The 19088-nt window shown below is 30.9% G+C and overlaps 3 protein-coding genes across 5 annotated transcripts; 2 read left to right on the forward strand and 1 right to left on the reverse strand.

Moving 5' to 3' along the window:
* The first annotated feature begins 7066 nt into the window (after positions 1-7066).
* On the forward strand, positions 7067-9666 carry LOC110614453 (uncharacterized protein OsI_027940). Its single transcript, XM_021755989.2, has 6 exons — positions 7067-7222; positions 7910-8096; positions 8523-8676; positions 8770-8813; positions 8899-9007; positions 9354-9666. The coding sequence occupies exons 1-6, from the start codon at positions 7218-7220 to the stop codon at positions 9449-9451; spliced, it is 597 nt and encodes a 198-aa protein (XP_021611681.1). The 5' UTR covers positions 7067-7217; the 3' UTR covers positions 9452-9666.
* A 1392-nt stretch (positions 9667-11058) lies between these two features.
* On the reverse strand, positions 11059-13979 carry LOC110614427 (sm-like protein LSM4). Of its 2 annotated transcripts, none has more exons than XM_043956396.1 (8): positions 13962-13979; positions 13582-13755; positions 13289-13336; positions 12875-12973; positions 12685-12762; positions 12109-12148; positions 11616-11771; positions 11059-11380 (listed from the first exon to the last, which is right to left on the reverse strand). In XM_043956396.1, the coding sequence occupies exons 3-8, from the start codon at positions 13289-13291 to the stop codon at positions 11358-11360; spliced, it is 399 nt and encodes a 132-aa protein (XP_043812331.1). In that variant the 5' UTR covers positions 13292-13336; positions 13582-13755; positions 13962-13979; the 3' UTR covers positions 11059-11357. The 2 variants fall into 2 exon arrangements, with proteins under 2 accessions (XP_043812331.1, XP_021611647.1); XM_021755955.2 differs by lacking the exon at positions 13962-13979 and adding an exon at positions 13110-13151 and having other exon boundaries at positions 13582-13790.
* An 821-nt stretch (positions 13980-14800) lies between these two features.
* On the forward strand, positions 14801-18245 carry LOC110614677 (thiamine pyrophosphokinase 1). 2 transcript variants are annotated; one of them, XM_021756289.2, is made up of 6 exons: positions 14801-15001; positions 15165-15261; positions 15925-15997; positions 16316-16417; positions 16686-16935; positions 17146-18245. In XM_021756289.2, exons 1-6 carry the CDS (start codon positions 14878-14880, stop codon positions 17262-17264), a joined length of 765 nt encoding a protein of 254 aa, XP_021611981.1. In that variant the 5' UTR covers positions 14801-14877; the 3' UTR covers positions 17265-18245. The 2 variants fall into 2 exon arrangements, with proteins under 2 accessions (XP_021611981.1, XP_021611982.1); XM_021756290.2 differs by having other exon boundaries at positions 14859-15001; positions 15160-15261.
* Positions 18246-19088: the final 843 nt, after the last annotated feature.

Here is a 19088-nt window from a genome sequence, read left to right on the forward strand (position 1 = left end):
TGATTTAAAATTTTGATTCGGTTTTTTATATATTTCGGTTCGGTTCGATTTTTAATTTCAGAATTTTCTGTTATTTCGGTTCAGTTTGATTTTGATTAGAAAAAAAACCGAAAAAACCGAACCGAACCGATTAATGATAATAATATATTTTTTCAATAATATAGAGAAATTAAATCATATTAATATTAAAATATTTTAATTAAATTTTAAAATATTAAAAATAAAGGGTAAAAAATAAAAAAATTATTAAAAATCGAAATCGATCTAATCGAACTGAATCAGACCGATTCGATTCGATTCGATTTCTGATCAAAATCAATTCGATTTTTAAAAACATTAAAATTTCAACTTTCAATTTATTTAATTCGATTTAATTTTAAATCAAACTGAGCGAATGCTCACCCCTATTCTCAATTTTCAAGTGGCTTATATTAACATTACATGTGGAAAAAAAAGTAAACAAAAAACAAGCGGTAGGTGGGCATTGGTCAATTGTCAGAGAATTCACAGAATTTAATAAAAATGGAAAATGTATTATCATGTCCGTCATAGATGACGTCACGCTTTCGGCTGTAGCGTAAACTTGGCCAGCAAGCTTATCATTACGCAATTTTCTTTTTGGAGTTTTATATATTGAAAACTGACAAATAGACTCAAGTGAGCCTTGACATAACTCACTGGTGAATAACGCATGCAATCTCAAACTGTCAAAAATTTTCTTGTCTCAACTTTTTATTATTATTTTTATTTAAATTGTAAAAATTACATTGAGGCATTAAGCAAGAGATATACAAGTAACATAAGAAGGAATAATAGTAACTTAGCTATACAATCAGCTACTTTATTACTGTTTCGGCTAATCCAAATAAAGAGTCTTCATCTAATTTTGAATTTTTCATGAATACAGCTAAAAATTTTCAATTATTGAGAATAAAGAGGAAGAATCATATTAAAAAATGGAGTCTTAAATTCTCATTTGGGAAAGCTAAATTCAAAATTTCTACAACAATTACTGCTTCATCAACCAAAATCCAAGAAGCTGATATTCTTTCTGCTAAGCCATCAACAATCTCATCTTTATAATTTATAGGTAAAATATATTTTAATTTTTAAATTATATTATAATTAATAAATTGGTATTTATATTTTTTAAATCAAATACTTAAACTTTTTATTTTTATTTCGTCTAAATACATAGTTCTTTCGCTCATTTTTCTGTTTGTTTAAAAATAAATGGCTGATTAAACCTCTTAAAATTATGTTTTCTTCTCGTAATATCCTTGTTACTACTTTTACATCTAAACTCAAATCCTCTTCTTTTTTTCTGTTTCACGCTCTTTTTTTGCTTGTGTCGTGGTTGGATTCTCTATAATTTATATCGTTAAAGGTGTCGATATCAAAAGAACGTCTTGTGATGATCAGAGGTCTATGATGTTGAAAAAGACGAATAGAGAAAGTTGCCGAATATAATCAAAGAGAGGGATGAGTATCGGGACTAACTTGGATCGGTGATTTCAGATTTTGGATTGTGAGTGTTTATGGCACATATAGCTAAGAGTACTTAAAATCTGATGCCGAGTTCTATGACTAGATACAGGGTCTTAGTTCAAGGTTGATGGAGTTTTGCCTTTTTCAAGAATTAGGCCCAGAGGACAGAGGAGCCACTGATGCAGTTATATTAATAGAAATGAATACCAATGCTGTTGGTTCTTGAGAGGTGACCAACAGCAGCAACAACAAAGAGTAAGCAGTGGAGAAGTGAACGAAAATGAGAATATGAGATGGGAAATAGTCAATTCTATTCCACTTCCAGAATGTATAAGTGATCAGTTCTGGAGAAGGTGTCAAAGGGATAAAGAGTAACAATAAAAATAACAATAAGTCAAGAGTATTGGTGGTGTTGAAGGGGTAACGAAGAAACAATGAAAATAGAGATGTTTAAATGTTTAATTTTAAAAATATAAAAATGAATCGATTATTATGATATAATTCAAATATTAAATTATTATTTATTCAGTAGAATTCTACATTTTATATTTTATTTTATATATATTAGTTATTGGTAAATAAATTAATAATACTTTCATCTAATAATAAAAATAATAGAGATGACGCCTGCATGCATAATAATTTCAATTGTGTAAAGCTCAACACTCATTTGCTTTCTGTCCAAGAAATGTGTAAGAGAGTGAACTCTTTCATATTTTATTAGACTATTTACTCACAAAATTACACAATTTTTTATTTAATAAAAAATAAAAACTATTTATAATTAATGAATTACACAACGAGATGTCCTCTTCTCTCCAATTACAATTTTCCTTTTGAAACATCCAAGTGAATGATAGACAAATTAACCAATCTAAAATATCATTGAAAAATATTTAATTTTAAAATATTTGGGTGTGAGAAAAACAATAACATGATGACTTATGAATTGGAAAAAGGAGCATCGCATACTGAAGCGTCAAACACGGGGATTACAAAAGGCTAAAAAGATGCGTTTGGGAGAGTTGCATTGGCATTTTTCATTTGGCATTTGGATTTGATGAATGAGTCCATGCAGGTAAGTACAATTTTATGACTCGGCCTAACTTTCAACTTATTACAAAATGTCACTTTCTTTTCTATACTTTTGCTCCCACTGTGTTTTGAGTTTTTGGAGCTATTTCGGTTTCGCCTACTGTCTAAATACTTTTTTTATATTTTTATTTTTTTATACATATTAAGAAATGATAATTATTTTAATAAAATATATTTTTTATTAATTTTTCAATTATATTAATTTTTAATATAAAATAAGGATATTAAGTTTTATAAAATATTCAAAAATAAATTATATTTTTATTTAAAAAATAAACAATTAATAATAGATTATGTTAAAAAAATTAAATATAATTATAATAAACAATTTATATATTTTAATCATAAAAAAAATAAATAATATTTTGAGATAATTAAAAATAGAAATGATGCTGCTAGAGTAAAATTGTACTGTGATTGACCAATAAAAATGAGAACGTAAAGTGATCAATACTTGATCGGAATGAAATTATACTGCGATTCTAAAACTCAAGTCATTAAACTGAAGAGAATAACAAATGTAATGTAATGCTCTGAATTTAAAAATAATTATATCAAAATAATATATTTTTATCTCTGTGATCGTTGACTTTTGTAATGGATTTCATTGATTAATTGATCGGAAATCTAGTGATTACAAGTATAAATGAGATCTATTGGATTGTTACCACTAACGATAATTTACTGTGAAAATCCGACATCTTCAGAGGATAACGAATTTTCTAAAAGAGTTGAACTGAGAATAATTTAAAGTGTTTGGGCTTTCTTTTCTCTCGGTAAAATTAAACATCATCGGATCACACCCTTACCATGTAATCCTATTTCAAATGCCAGCACATGTCCATATTTAAATTATTATTATGTATTATTAAAAAAAATAAATAAAAATTATAATACTAAACAGCATTATTCAATTATATTATTTATTCATATTTTACAAAATTACCAAATCTTAATTATTCATAATTATTTAATTTCAAGGCCGGTATTATAGGTATTATATAGTTATTAATTTATGGGATTATAAGATAAGAATGATTGTCTCATTATTTATAATAATTGAAATTTATTAAGGGAACATTATAAATTGTTTTCCCAATTGTCTTTCGCTGGGCTACCACATATTGGGTATATGAGAATAAAATTGCAGAAAGTTCAAAGCGTATTAAACTTGTCCACAACAACTACTGCTTTGTCCTTGGAAAGCTAAGTTAATGGAAGCCATACACCCATTGGCTTCCATTTTGACAATAACTCCCCAATTAATTCCATGCTCCACTTCATAATTGCTACATATTTTTATAATTTATAATAATTTTTTAATACATAAATCATTTATATTATTCAATTATTAATAAATTTAATTTTTTATCCATATTAAATAAGAGTATATTAAAAGTTAAACAATAAATTATTATATGAAAATCCTGTAAATTTTTTTAAATTGAATTTGAATGAAAAATAGAATTAATCATGTACTTGTGGGAATGGAAAGACTAGCATTTATTAGTTTCTAGAACTTAGAGCTGAGAATGGAAAGATTAGCATTTATTGGTTTCTAGAACTTAGAGGACAAAAACTATGAGTAGGATTTTGAAGAACAAGCAAGATGAAACAAAAATCTTCACGGGACTAAAAAATTGACACGTAAATCTGCCAAAAAAGTTTTTTTATTTTAATTCTTAGAAAAAAGAGATATATAAACATATTTGAATTGAATTTGGTAAATTGAAAATATTTAATTTGTTTCTTAAAAATAAATTTATTTTATGTTTATATAATTTCAAAATACAATTAACATAATTAAAATAATAATTTTTGTTTAATATGTCCTTCCTTAATTATTCTATTACAACTAAATAACTCATATTATTAACTTATCTTAAAAATTAATAAATTTTATTTGTATACATATTTAATGGAAATATATAAATCAACAAAACAAATTACAATATACTTTTTTAAAATAGTTTTTTTTATAAAACATTTTCAACCACATTCTTAATAATAACATTTAATAAAGATATTTTAAGATATATTAAGAAAAATTTAAATAATTTATTGTTAAATTATTTTAATAATAAATGATGTGGTTGAAAATGTTTAACGATTAATTGAAAATATATGTGATGTTAATATAATAGAAATTTATTTGTAATAAATATTTATTTAATGTAATAAATATATAATAATTTAATTTTAATTAAAATTTAAAATTTATATTATTATTTATCATTAATTTTTTAAATTTAATTTAATTTTTTTAAGCTATAATCATGATAAATTAAAAAAAATTATTTTTACTATGCAAGATTTAAAGAGTTAAATATAAATATTAATTACAGTAAACCTTTAGATTTTTTTAAATAATTTTATTATAAAATCTAAATTAAAATGTTTGATGGTCTAAAATTTTATAATTAAAATATTCTAAAAATAATACCAAACGTATCCGTGCCGTGAAAGAAAGAAGGACAGTCGTGGTCTTGTGGTTGTTTCGCTGGTCAATAATAATAATTATTATTATTAGAAAAATTATTATTTAAATTTTATATTATATAAAACTCATTAATTGTTTCCATTGGCATGTGACAATCAAGAGGCAACAACCCTTGAAACATATTTCATCTTTTAGCCAGAGCAAACCATTCATCAATTGGTTCTCCAGTTTTGCAGGCAACATTATTAAGTGCAAAACTTTTCATCAGCTCTGGCCTTTGTGCGTGAACCCATCGAGGGTCCAGAGTGGACTCTTGCTATTATTGTCCAAGTCCCACACGTTAAATCCCTCGGACCCAACTCTGCTGCCTACTATTGGCTTTGCTTATTTTATGTGGTGGGCAACTAAGAACTGAATTCATTTAAGAATTTCTTTATAGTTTTATTCTGAAAACAACCAGGTGCAGTGAATGCTGTGATGACGAGGAATTGGAAGAAAGGAAGGTGGCATCTGATATACTACAGCCACGGGAAGCAACTACCCAGGATTCAATTAATTTATCACAAAGTTTCCTTTTACTTGGACTTTCACGAGCATATGCTGCTGGTTATTGAAAAGGTAAAATGTTCATATCATCTTTTCAATATTTTATTAAAATTTAAATAAATTCAATGTGTTTTTTTTTTCAAACAAAATTAAAGCAATATATATAAAATTTTTAGAAGAAAAAGACTCTACCTTAGGTGATGATGTTGATTGCTTCTCTGACTTGTCCAAGCCCATTTCCAAATACCTGGTGGGCTTTTTCTACTTTAAATTTACTACTTCCCATAAATTATAATTGTCAACTTCTTTTTTAATTGAGTTCACTCTTCTTAGAATTTAAATTCAAGACTTTTCAAGACTTACTAGCAAGGGTACTTGTTTATCATTAGTGTATCGCATTTGACCCACTTGTTTTTTTTTTTTTTTTCAAAATACTGAGGTTGTATAAAAACTTGTACAATAATTATAAAATTTCTGAATTTTTTTAAAAAAATTATCAATTTATTTGTATTTGAAAATCACTAATTAATGTTGTATAGTAATCATTTTATAAAAAAACCTTTTCAATTTTGAATATTTATATTGTTTAATTTTTATAATTTTAATTATATATATTATTTAATCTATATAATTTTTAATATTTATATTATTTAATTTCTTTAATAATAATTAAAATAAATTAATTAACTTTATATTATATAAAATATAAAAATATTTTAATCGAATGATTTTAAAATATAGATAAATTAGTGAATTTTTCTAAAAAGTGTTAGGATGGACTTGGAGCTGATTTTGTTTTGAAAACCTTATAATCTAAGTCCATATAGGAACCCATTAGGTCCATTAATACCGAGCCAATGCCAATGCCAACCCAAATTATTGTAACTGCCGATTCTGTTGCACAATCTTGGGAGAATGCACAAATTCCTCATAAACAATAGTCAGAGTTTTAAAATTTGAATCTATCATCTAACTTTTTAATAATATCTTAATAATCTAATATTTTAATGCAATTTGTTTATAAATATATATAAATTTATTGATAATCCTTATTTGCACTGTTGTATATTTAAATATATTTGTTAGTAATTATTTTAAATATTTATTTATTATTATTAAAATTATTTGATATTTTACTTTTTTTTAATAAATTGAATAATATTGATAATTATTTTGTTAAGTTAAACTAATAAATTAAAAAAAAATTTAAAATTATAATTTATAAAAAATAATCAATTTATATCATAAAATATAATTAAATCACAATACTAATTTATTACACATATTAAAATTTTAAAATTAATTTATTAGAATGTATTAAAATTTAAAAATTAGACTGTGAATTAAATAAAAAAAATTATAGCTGTTGTCCTCAATTTAATGATTTTCTAAATTTATAAAATTAAATAGGTTATTTTGGTATGTAGCTTTAAACTATAGAAGTAAATTAAGTCCCATATAATTTAAAGAAATCAAAATTAAACAAAATATCAAAATAAAAATATAGTGGAAAGTACTAGAAAGAAACGACGCTCACCCCCTTTATTTTCTTCTTTGCCTATAAATCCCCCACGGTCTGTCTTCTGCTGTACGGTGTTCTCTGGATTCTAGGGTTTTAGACATTCACTTCCCCCAACCGAGATTAAAAATGAGGTAAGTTATCAATCCTTCTCCTATATTTTCTTCGATTCTCAGAATTTAACTCTTTATTTTGATCGATTTCTGGTTGGGGTGCTGGTTTCCTTTACCTTTTAGCTCTTTTCCAGGTTCTACTTGACGTGAATTTTGGTTTCGACTTGTTTTTTCCAATTTGCGCTTCTGTTTGCTTATGCAACCATGTTTGTGTCTGTGCTTTGATTCCCCCCCTCCCCCAACCCTTTTTGTGGTTTGTGCTATCGAGGTTTAGAGGTGAAGTTCTCAATGTGATAGTTTTCTTAGGCTTATGATTTTGTCTGTCTTATTTTCTTGTAAAGAATTCATGTCTAAAAATGCAAATTGGATTCTCGCTAGGACTGATGATGGGTATTCTCACCGTTCACCGCCCTCCCCATCTTCCTCTTTTCTTCCTTAACTTTGTAATGTGCTATTTTCATTTGCAAAAATGAAACTAATATGGTTTGATTCAGACTATACCACGTGTCTCGGTGCTGTTGCATTATGCTTTTTAAAGAAGTATTTCTTTGTTGTTGGGATTGATATGATGGAAGGAGTCGGTGATTCTATTTAGTTAAATAGAAGAAGTTTGCCTATTGAGATTTGACCTTGCAGATTTGATTCTCTGTTTTGATAATATTCTCTGTGATTTTGCTTCTGCTTAGACAAAGCTTTTGTCTTTTTCAGTCGTCATCCTGAGGTGAAGTGGGCCCAGAGGGTCGACAAAGTTTTCATCACAGTGCTATTGCCAGATGCCAAAAATGCAAAGGTCAATCTTGAGCCAGAGGGTGTTTTTACATTCTCTGCCAGTGCTGGAGCAGGAGACAATCTTTATGAACTGAAGTTGGAACTCCATGATAAGGTTAATGTGGAGGTAAGATGCAGCTCTGTGAATGCTGCAATCGAGGGCCTTCTTGTTTTATTTGGATGTTAAGTATTGGTTGCTTTCACTTGCTATTTTGTCCTACGCTGCCTGTTTGTCACCGGGAGCAGAATGACTAGCTGCTATATGTGTCTTGCTTTTAGATTGACTGGATGCATACTTATCTGAATGCAATGATGCTTAACACTATGTTTGGATGAGGATGTGTGCATTCCACTGGAATTGCATGATCAATGGAAATCTTTTAAAGACTAGGGTCTGCATATCTCTATGTTTTGCATATTGCCCTTGAATTTGTTGGAGTTATTGCTTAATTAAATATGCATCTCTTTTTTGTTGGACTACCTGGAAATTGGATTTTGAGAATTTTTATTTATCATTTCCTTGTATTAATGTTTATTTACTCATTTGATATAGGAAAGCAAAATTAATATTGGTGTAAGGAGTATATTCTGCATCCTGGAGAAGGCTGAGAAAGGGTGGTGGAAAAAGCTATTGCGTGGAGATGGCAAGCCTCCACATTATCTCAAAGTAGATTGGGACAAATGGGTAGATGAAGATGAAGATGATGGTATTCAACGGTCTAAAGAATGTTTTTGCAAATAGTAGTATGGTATTATTGAACTTGTAATATGCTAACAACTTGGATTTTTTGCTTGCTTAGGTGGTTTAGGTAACAACTTTGACATGGGAGGGATGGATTTTTCGGTAAGGATTAGATAATAATATTTTTGTTTTGAATGTTCCCTTTGGCATATGTGACTTGTATTCTAATTCCTGACTGTATTAACAGAATTTCGGAGGCATGGGAGGCATGGGAGGCATGGGAGGAATGGGAGGAATGGGAGGAATGGGAATGGGAGATGATGGTATGGGTGAATTTGATGACAGTGATGATGAGGGTAAGCGCGCTTCAAGCTTTTTGCAGCAGAATATTAGATTAATGTTTGTAACATTTAATGATTGGATTGTTTATAAACTTTTAGTGGTAATATCTGTCTGCTTGTTTTGGTGGTGCTTAAAAGTTGGAACTTTCTTCTATGATGAAGTAATAGATAGCGTGTTTCTTCACTCAAATTAAGGAATATATCATTCAGCTCATTTATATTTAGGATCATCTATCGTTATCATGAATATGTGTTAGTAAATAGTAATTACCATTGACTGTATGTATCCTGTTTTCTGTTGTCCCTTTACATTTCCTAGATTATGTATTAATACCATTATTTATCTGCAATGTTGTTGCAGACCAAGAAGTGGCAAAGCCTGACAAGGCAGAAGGAGCTGCGAAGACAGATGAAAAAGAAAATGTAGAAGAGAAAAAGGAAGCTGCACCAAGCGGTTGAAGAGAGAATTTATTGAAATGATAGTTGTGCGTTGAATTTTTCGGTATACTAGTTGAAAGATTGCCTTTTTAACTTGGTGAGTGGAGTCAAAGACTGCCGAACGTTGGTTTCCGTCTTATAGACGGTTGAAAATGCTCTTTTGACTTTGGAATGTTGTACTTTTAGTTGTGCTTCATGGATATAATTATTTGATCTGAAGATTTGATTCTCCCTAATTATCATTTAATGGGACTCATCGGGATGAACGGTTATGATAAAACGAATTTGGGCGAAATTATTAAATTTATGGGTTTAGTGATTTTAAATGTTTATTTTTATTTTTAAAAGTATATTATATGGTTTAATAATGGTTATTTTAATATTATAGAGAAAATAATTGTGTCTTTAAAGTGTATACTAATTGTAAATAAAGTTTTTTTTTTGAAACAAAAAAAAAAAAAAATAGAGCAATGGAGTATTTAGCGGTTTGAAAAGATTACAATCGTTAAACTCAACTATGATCAGTTGAATACTCTTGTAATTTATGAAGGAAGAGTGTTGAGGGATTGAACTTCATAGATGAAAATAGTTCTCGAATATAATAAGTAGAATGCTTTTGTAGACTAAAATAGTAAAATAAGTAGAATGCTTTCGTAAACGAAAATAGTTTTGAAATATAATACACTTACTGTTAATAGTTGTTGTGGATGTTATTAATAGCTATTGTGTCACGCATTAATGTTTTGCTCAAAACTTTTGAATAGTTATTGTGTCACACATTAAAGTCATGCTCAAAATTTTTGAACAACATACTTATTAGTCTGAAATTTTTGCTGCTAAATGATATTATTAAGTCTATTATTTTTGAACTATACTAATTTTAGTTTGATCTCTTGCTTATAGAAAAAAAACAATTATAATAAATCACATTGAGCATTAATTTTAGGTTTAAAAATAACCATTTTTATAGTATTAAAAATTATTCCCCCGAAATTTTCAGATATATTTTCCTTTTCTTTTGAGGGAAAATTATTTGTACCGTTGATGGGAAATGAAAAGCGCAGCTCGTTAACAACTTGCTATGCGTCCAATAAAAGTCAAAACCATCCACTTCAATTTTTTCTTTTTCTTTTCACTTTTACCTTGCCACCTTGCTCGTTACAATCAAAATTTTGCACTAATTTTAGAGAAATTCTAAATTACTCGTGGTAGAGACGGTTTCAAAGATGCACTTGAAACATAAATGTATCTTATAATTGGGATAATGTACATAAAAATTTTAAATTATATATTTTTTATAATTGTATTTTTATTTTTTTTATAAAAATATTTTATATTAACATACTTTTATAATTATACTCTTAATCCATTAACAGAAATACAGATAAATAAAACAAATTTATTTAGAATTTTTATTTATTAATTTCAAGTTTTTTACACTAAATTAATTTCCTGCATTATTTTTTTATAAAATATAAACAAAGAAAGTATAATTGTAAAAAATCATTAGAATAGAATATTTTTGTTGAAAAAAAAATTATAAAAAAATACAAAGTTTCAAATTTTTATGGACATTTCCTCTTTATAATTTGAGCAAATAATTTCGAAATGGTCTGCTGATGCAATCGTATCCGAAAAAAATAGATCTGCAATTTTAAGCATTAAAATGTGACTGAAGTAAGAGTATTTCCCCGTAACCCCAATCTACATATAAGAATTTGGTGATTCTCTCACAACCATAAATTGAATAAACTCCACTAGCAAAAGAACATAGAAACATGCAATGGCGGTTCGGAAGAGAAGCATAACATACATTGAAACACATAATAAGGCATTAATGCAATAACATTTCACATCAAAGTTGGGCACACAATGCCTGTAAAAGTAGCAACTGGCCCAAAGTTGTCGGATAACATGTCTTGTTGCATCAGCCCCTGCCCCGGCCTGCACCTGTCAGAAAGCAGAACTGTTCAGTATGAAGGCATAGACAAGCAAGTAGACTACGGTACTGTCATATACTGCTACACAAAATTAAGAGCTTTCATTAGTTCTGGCAGCAGAAAATTTACTACATTTGACAATTTGCTGGTTTTTTGGCAAATGGTATACTTATTTATCATACACATATCCAAGCTCTCTTCTCAGATTCACCATCTAAACCTTCTTTCGCGATTTGTAAACTAACCTCTGCTTCCACCCGTCTTTCCACCTGAGCCCCCTCTGCCACGGCCTCCACCAGCAGCCTTAGCATCATCAAGGCCACGTCCAATGCCTTTCACTGGCCTTCCACCATCCTCTCTACCTCTTCCTCTTCCACGACCCACCCCAGGTGGTCTCCGATCTGAAAAATGCCCATCAATCATCAAACCACCAAAATCAATATTGGTCTTTTTCTGAATGTGTAAAGCACATAAAGAAGGAAAGTCGAGCCAGTCACACATCTGAACAGATAACTAGAAAAAGGAACAAGCACAGCACCCCTACTCAGCATAGGATAGATATACCAAGCTAAAACCTTTTTATTCTATCCCAAAAATGAATTACAGAGGTTTTGCACCTATTAAGTTCCTGAATGCATGATGTTCCTTACAAAATAGAACAATCTAGGTACCATATATTCATAAAATATAGTATTGTGAAATATAATAATCCAATATCAATAAACAAGCAATACTTACCTGATCGGCTCTTTGTTTCTTCCTGAACTTTATCGATCACCTGAAAAATAAAAGTTAAGACATTGGATGAGTAAAACAGGCAACTTAAACATGAAAAAGAAATACACTGACCAATTAGCATAAAAAAAATGGAAATAAAGTATGTCATAATTTTATCAAAAATAAACATTATGATGCCCAAGGGAAGTAATATCACAGATTCCACGTCAATTGATCTTTTCAAATCTGTGGACTACATTTCGTGTTGATTCCTAGGCACAGCCTTTAGCAGAAAACACTTACATATGTATATATATATAAATTTCCCTTTTTCCTTCTTTTATTTTTGGTTTAGAGAGTGCCAGAGTGGAGAATGGAATTAGCGAAGAACTAACTTTCAAACAAAAGACACCTTGTTCCAAATTTCCAGCACTATAAAAACAAAGTTAGTTCTTTCCATAAGGAATAGAAAACTTGGTACAATTTTCAAATGTCACAGATGAACAAAATGAGTTAATCATCAGGGAAAATCGGGGAACAGAATAATTCAGCGATGTATTTGCAACAACAAGAGAAAACTCTGTGTGCCGTAGTTACCTCATCAGGAACTCGAAGATACTTGATAGTATTTCCTCGTATATAGCATTCTGGCATTCTCCAAAACCTATCTCCATCCTACATCAAATTCCAACTACACATGATTTACAATTCAAACAATAAGAAAACCTTATTAAACAGTATATCCTGTAAAACAAAAATACAGCAAGCAAATAAAGATAAAAGTTACCTTAGAGGTACAGATGACTTCCCGGAGATGGATGTTCATCCAAGTGTCGCAATTGACCAAATGTCCATTGTAAGTCTCCCCGTTTTTCAATTCCACCAACTGTTACAACAGAAAATCACCATGAATTACAAGCTGCAGATAAAAAAAAAAGAAAGAAAAAGTGGTAAAACAAAGTCCAAGATGCAGTGGAAATCCCAGATTAAGGTCAAATAGCGAATCAGAAGTGATCCCTTACCATTGGGTGGCCCTGTGCAGTCTTAAGCAGAGAAAGGGGAAGCTGCAACGAACAAGATACAGCACATCCAAAGAAAAAAAATTCAAAATGTCCATCCATACGCAGAAAAAAAGCAAGTAAGAGATTCTGAAATTCATTTGTGTTTGGGAAAGGTAATTGAATCTGGGTGAGAAATTTACCATTTTTTTAGGTCAGAAAGCGAACCCAGGAGACTCAAGAGACCTTATCTGAGACAGAAGGGACGGTCAGGCTCAGGCACAAACAATCAAATAAAGAAGTAAACCCACATAAAAGAGCAGAAAAAAAATCGAATCTTCTTCAGATCGAGAATATAAAGCTCAAAGCCACTCAGTGGTGGAGCAACGTAACATAGCCTCTCGAGAGATTTTGAAATAGAAAAAAAAGTCAGAAAAAATCCTAAAACCCTAAAGAAGAGAAGATGAATAATTTTAATTTGAAATAAAATACTTACCGGGAAAGAGAGTCTTTCGATCTTTCTTCTCTGTTTCTGATCGATGGATTCGAGCGGGGTCTGTTGTTCTACGATGACTCCTCACTCCTTTCTTCTCCCTCCGGTAACAACCTTTTTTTTTTATTTCTTTCCTTTTTCCACTTTTTGCTCGTCAATAATTGTGCGGCAATTGATCTGTGGCAATGGGGAAATTATATGATATCAGTACAAAAGCAAGTCATTCGAAAATATTAATATATTTTTTTTTTTTTGCCAAGGATAATTTTGATATTAATATTAATGAACACAACATAAAAATAAATGGGCTCAAAAACAAAAAGCGAAAGATTTATTTTTACAACCTAGTCGGCCGTCTAAGCTGCTAAAGTTCTAACACATACCCAAGCCCAACAAAGAAGCTCCAAGAACCCTAGAGCTGAGATTCCATGGCTATTGGAAGTTATCAGAAAGAGTGTTGCATGATTTACAGATGCATATAAAGTCGCCTAATATAATTGCTCGTTGGCAACTGTCATGCGCATTTTCATATGATGTCTTGTTAATGGTCGTCAAGTCTACCAAAGAAAATTTTAGTAAATTTCTTACTTTCTTTCCTATTTTACCACATTTACTCCACTAATTATCTATCATATAATTCCATATTCATATCAGACACAACTTGTGATACCATTGCACGATGAGGAATCCATTAATTGAGAACAGGAGAATCCAAGTGTCAATCCTCCATTAAACCAGTCAACAGAGCATCTCACTAGTTTCTTCCAGAAAAAAAAGGTGAGCTACACTTTCAGAACACTTTCGGTTTGAGTTACTCAATACCTATATGAATTACAACTAATTCCATACAAAAATCAAACAAATGCCACTTGACTACACTGACTTTTTCAATCGAGTCCTCAAGTAGATCCATCATCCCCTGATAATTAAAGATGGTTATATTTGGTTCACTGTGGCAAATTTAAAGTTGACTTGGATTTTTTTTTTTTCTTCAGTCACATGAACTCCTGTGCATTACATGGATTGGAAATTTTGATATATAATAATATTTTAATATAATTTAAAAATAAATATTTTAATTAATTAGAGAAAATAGAATAATAATTATTTTTACTGTTTAAAAATAAAATAATAATTAGTCCATGCCACTAACACCAAGGGGCCGAGAGGAGTAAAAAACCGACTCCTCCTATATATATGGTTCGATTAGAGAATTGCCTAATGAATAACCGGACCTTATTCTTTAGTCTTCTCTCTGCTTTGGTACTAGCAGCGAACTCCATCTAGAACGCAGTCAAAATGGACCTCATGACCCATTCTTCTACTTTCCTCCTCCCCACGATCTCCAGCGACCACCGCCCCTACGTCCTAGTCATGCTTAACCAACGCCTCCCAAGGTTCACTCCTCTCCTCTGGAAGCACGGTACTTACTGCTCACTGACCTCTACCACCGGTTTCTCATCCTACTCGTTTTGACCCCCTTCTTTAAGGCTATTACAATAAGAGATCGCTGGTTTGATTAATTGATTGCGTGACATGTACTTTTCCTTTTTTTCCTCTTTTTTTTTTTTTTATGTGTAGAACAGCACAACTACGGCTCTGTGCAGATGGAGGCGCCAATCGAGTCTACGACGAAATGCCTTTGTTGTTCCCGCACGAAGATGCTCTCGACATTCGACACAGGTTTTCTGTTGTTCTATTGTATATGCAGCTAATAAAATTGTGGAGGATTTGCTTTGCTTAATGAAACATTTTTAATTTCTGGATGGGATTGGATCCAGTTACGAATTAAATTTGAGTAGATGTAGATGGCCTAATTGAATATGACAGGAACTTTTTTTTAGAAGTTCAGGCAATTATATCATGGTGTTTGGTGCCTATAATTATTATGTTGCCTCTTTTTTTTTTTTTTTTTTTTTTTAATTCTGAAAATTTCCTGAATGCTTAACTAATTTTGAGTTTTTAAATGTGAACTTCCTAGTCATGTTTTACTCAACTTGAGGGAAAAAAAAAAAAGAAAAAAAAAACTTGAGAGTACCTGAGTCCAAACGGAGTAGCATATTCTCTTGTGCGAGGATTGTGCTTTTCCATCTTTAATCTATTATATGAAATTATTCGTATTCACCACTGCCGCTGCTAGCTGTAGCTGCATATTCGAGCGAACATTATGTTTATCAGTTGATTTCAAGTATCATCAATCTGGGTTTATGACACCACAAAGAGTTGTAAATTATAGTTGACCATAAAGATCTTAAGTCACTTTTCTTACCTTTAACTCATCACCAAGCAAGTTTGCACCAGTTACAAGCTATTTGCTTGTAATACTTACTATTTTCATTGTAACAGGTATAAGCCAGATGTAATCAAGGGAGATATGGATTCAATCCGAACAGAAGTACTGGATTTCTATACCAGTCTGGTAAGCAACCCTTTCTGAAGATTTATTTGATAATCCAGGCAATATTTTCCTCCTATGCTTCCAAATTATGCTTCATTCACACAATGCTAGTTTGTACATAGCATGGCCTTGTGAGTTTGTCTAAGCACTTAGCATAGCTAAACCTGAAAAAGTGAGTAGCTTGTTTGCAGTGAGTTTTTATGTCAAACCTCTTCTCCATTTATTTATTTGTAGTTTGCTCAAATGAATGAATTTCCTTGTCTGCTGTGCTATTAAATGAATTTGGCGTCAGGCATGAGTTGGACTGTTCTCAGATGTGTCTTTCTTGCTCAATTACAGGGAACCAAGGCTGTTGATGAATCTCATGATCAAGAGACAACAGATCTACATAAGTGCATTTCACATATTCGTGACTGCACTCCAGACTTGGACAAATCTAACGTAAGAGTGTTTTTTTTCCTAGTATATGAGGCTACTTTCTCGTGTCTGCCCATGGAAGCATTTGATTATCATTTTTCTAGTTAGTGTGAACTTCAATTTATGCTTATTGATTTTATTAAATTGATCTTTACATTTGATCTTCTTGCGTTTATATTAGGAACTGACTAAAATGATTCTTTACCAGATGTCTGCAGTTCTCTAAAATAATAACTTTTATGCATGATTAGATTGACACATGATAGGCTTTGGCTCTTGTTTTAATCGGCAGCTTTGTGTTCTTGTTGCTGGTGCAATTGGGGGACGATTTGACCATGAGGCTGGGAACATAAACGTTCTGTATCTGTTCTCAACCATGAGAATAATTCTTGTATCTGATGACTGCCTCATCTACCTCCTTCCAAAGGCTCACCATCATGAGATTTATATCCAATCCTCAGTTGAGGGTCCACATTGTGGACTCATTCCTATAGGGATGCCATCTGGGAGCACCACAACAACTGGGCTTCAATGGGATCTCAGTAAGTATATAGCATTATGATATATTGGTATTGCCTCCTTTGTTTTCTGCTTTCGTGGTTTAAGACACTGCAGTTCGCATGATATACAGTGATGGTATCATGCAGTGATGGTGATTGGTGAATGATGACCAAACTTCAGTAATCCTAGTTCTGATATTGACATTCTACCTATATTATGGATTGTAAAATTTGATATTTCATTTTCTTCAGCTAATGCAGAGATGACTTTCGGTGGTCTAGTAAGTACGTCCAACATAGTCCGAGGAGAAAGAGTAACCGTACAGTCCAGTTCAGATCTTCTTTGGACAATTTCCATAAAAAAGGCGTAGTCTCACTGGCCCTTACTACAGATAAGAACAAGTTCCTAACTTGCACTGAAATGGCCCTTTCAATAAAACTTCATCATTCTATAGGTTTTTCTTTCTTTACTTGCATATATGATTTTATTATTTGGAAGAAATTATTAGGTTTGTTCTCACTGCTTCTTTTTTGAAGTCTGATTAGGGTCTTGCCTTTTTGGGCCTTTTGATGTTTGTATGATGCATTGTCTGGGAGACATTCATTTAATTCTGAAATCATTTGATTCATTAATCGTCCTTCTCGTTTCTAAAAAATGGAAAGAAAATCATGTTAAAAGTTCGGCTCAATGGCCACAAAAAATTCAAACCTGCCTAATATTGATACGATACAATTTTAATATATAAAATAAAAGGAAAATTTAGTGTCTCACATGTAGAAAGAAAGTAAGTTTAGAATAACAGGCTCATAGAAAATTTGTTATGCCAGTTGGACAAGTTGTTATAAAGTCTGTGACAAGGGTAGAATACTAATTGTATTAGCTATATAAGCATGTAATCAAATGAGGAAATGTATGCTTATAATCAATTGAATAAATGAATTGTGGATTCCTGCTGGAAATTTCTTCTTTCTTAGTCTCCATTTTTTTTTATCTTCTTAAATTTTGTTTGCATCAAATATTAACACAATTATAATTAATCCTTGTAATTTTAGTAAGTCAAATCAATTATTTTGTCGAAATTAAGATTAAGCATGTGCTTGCGTGATGGCTGGTTAAGATCTTAAACAACCATGAGATCAGGATCTGAATAAGCGTTTCTTACTAGTTTTTACAAAACAGAATATACTACCAAAAAAAAAATGGGGCCCCTGACTAACCCACCTATTGAGGCGATGAAGAGTAATAAACTTGAAAATGAAAGGCTATACAAAAGAAGATGATTCCTCTACATGAAATAGCCAAGTGATTTCTTCTTTCTCGATCCACTTTCTCCATAGAGATCATTCCAATGGAAGAGCTCATTCATATTTGTGGACTCAGCTGATACACTTGCACACGCCTGTGTTGCATTATCAGGATTGCACAATATACATGATCACAACTAGATGAGCAAGTCTCCTATAAGTGAGACATCTAAGATGTCAATTGAAATGCGTAGCAAATCAAACATATCATGAGGCATGTTCTTCAATTTAGAAATATAGAAACTATTCCAAGTTTCTTCACCATATTACGAAGCAAACAAATAAATTTGCAAAAAGAACAAACCAGACGCGCGGATATATTTGCAACTGCTTCCATCAGGTGCCAACTCTAACTGATGTATACATTAAAGTATTTTACCAATAAATATGAATAAATAGAAAGTCATTTACCAGCCATAATGCCAATGATTTGTGAACTTAATTTGTACTGATATATAACATTAAAGTGATCAATAGTTGTAAAGTGATTATACCTCTTGACTGTTTTAGTTTACATGAAATGCCACTCATAGATGGATCATTGAGCACTGAATCACAACTACGGTTTTGACCAACAGTGAAAGAGTGCCACAAATTTCCTTGTGAGGGTACTGCTAGAGATGAGAAGCGTAAAAGCATCAGACACGAATCAGTAAATCAGTCTAAAAAACCATATTCAGAATTCTGCCTCCATAGAAGACAAAACACCTAGAAAATTCAACAACTCATTTCCAGTTCAAGTTGACTTAAGAGAACCATTCAACAAGAACATTCGAGTTAAAAAACAATTTTATCTATAGCCATGTTCTTTTTCTTTTCTTTTAATTGTTTTTCATTGTTTCATCTAGATGAGTTATTCTGTAGCAGGGGTTTGGGTAGAGGTGCCATCC

This window comes from Manihot esculenta, chromosome 5 (assembly GCF_001659605.2).
Source record: "Manihot esculenta cultivar AM560-2 chromosome 5, M.esculenta_v8, whole genome shotgun sequence".
Lineage (NCBI taxonomy): Eukaryota > Viridiplantae > Streptophyta > Magnoliopsida > Malpighiales > Euphorbiaceae > Manihot > Manihot esculenta.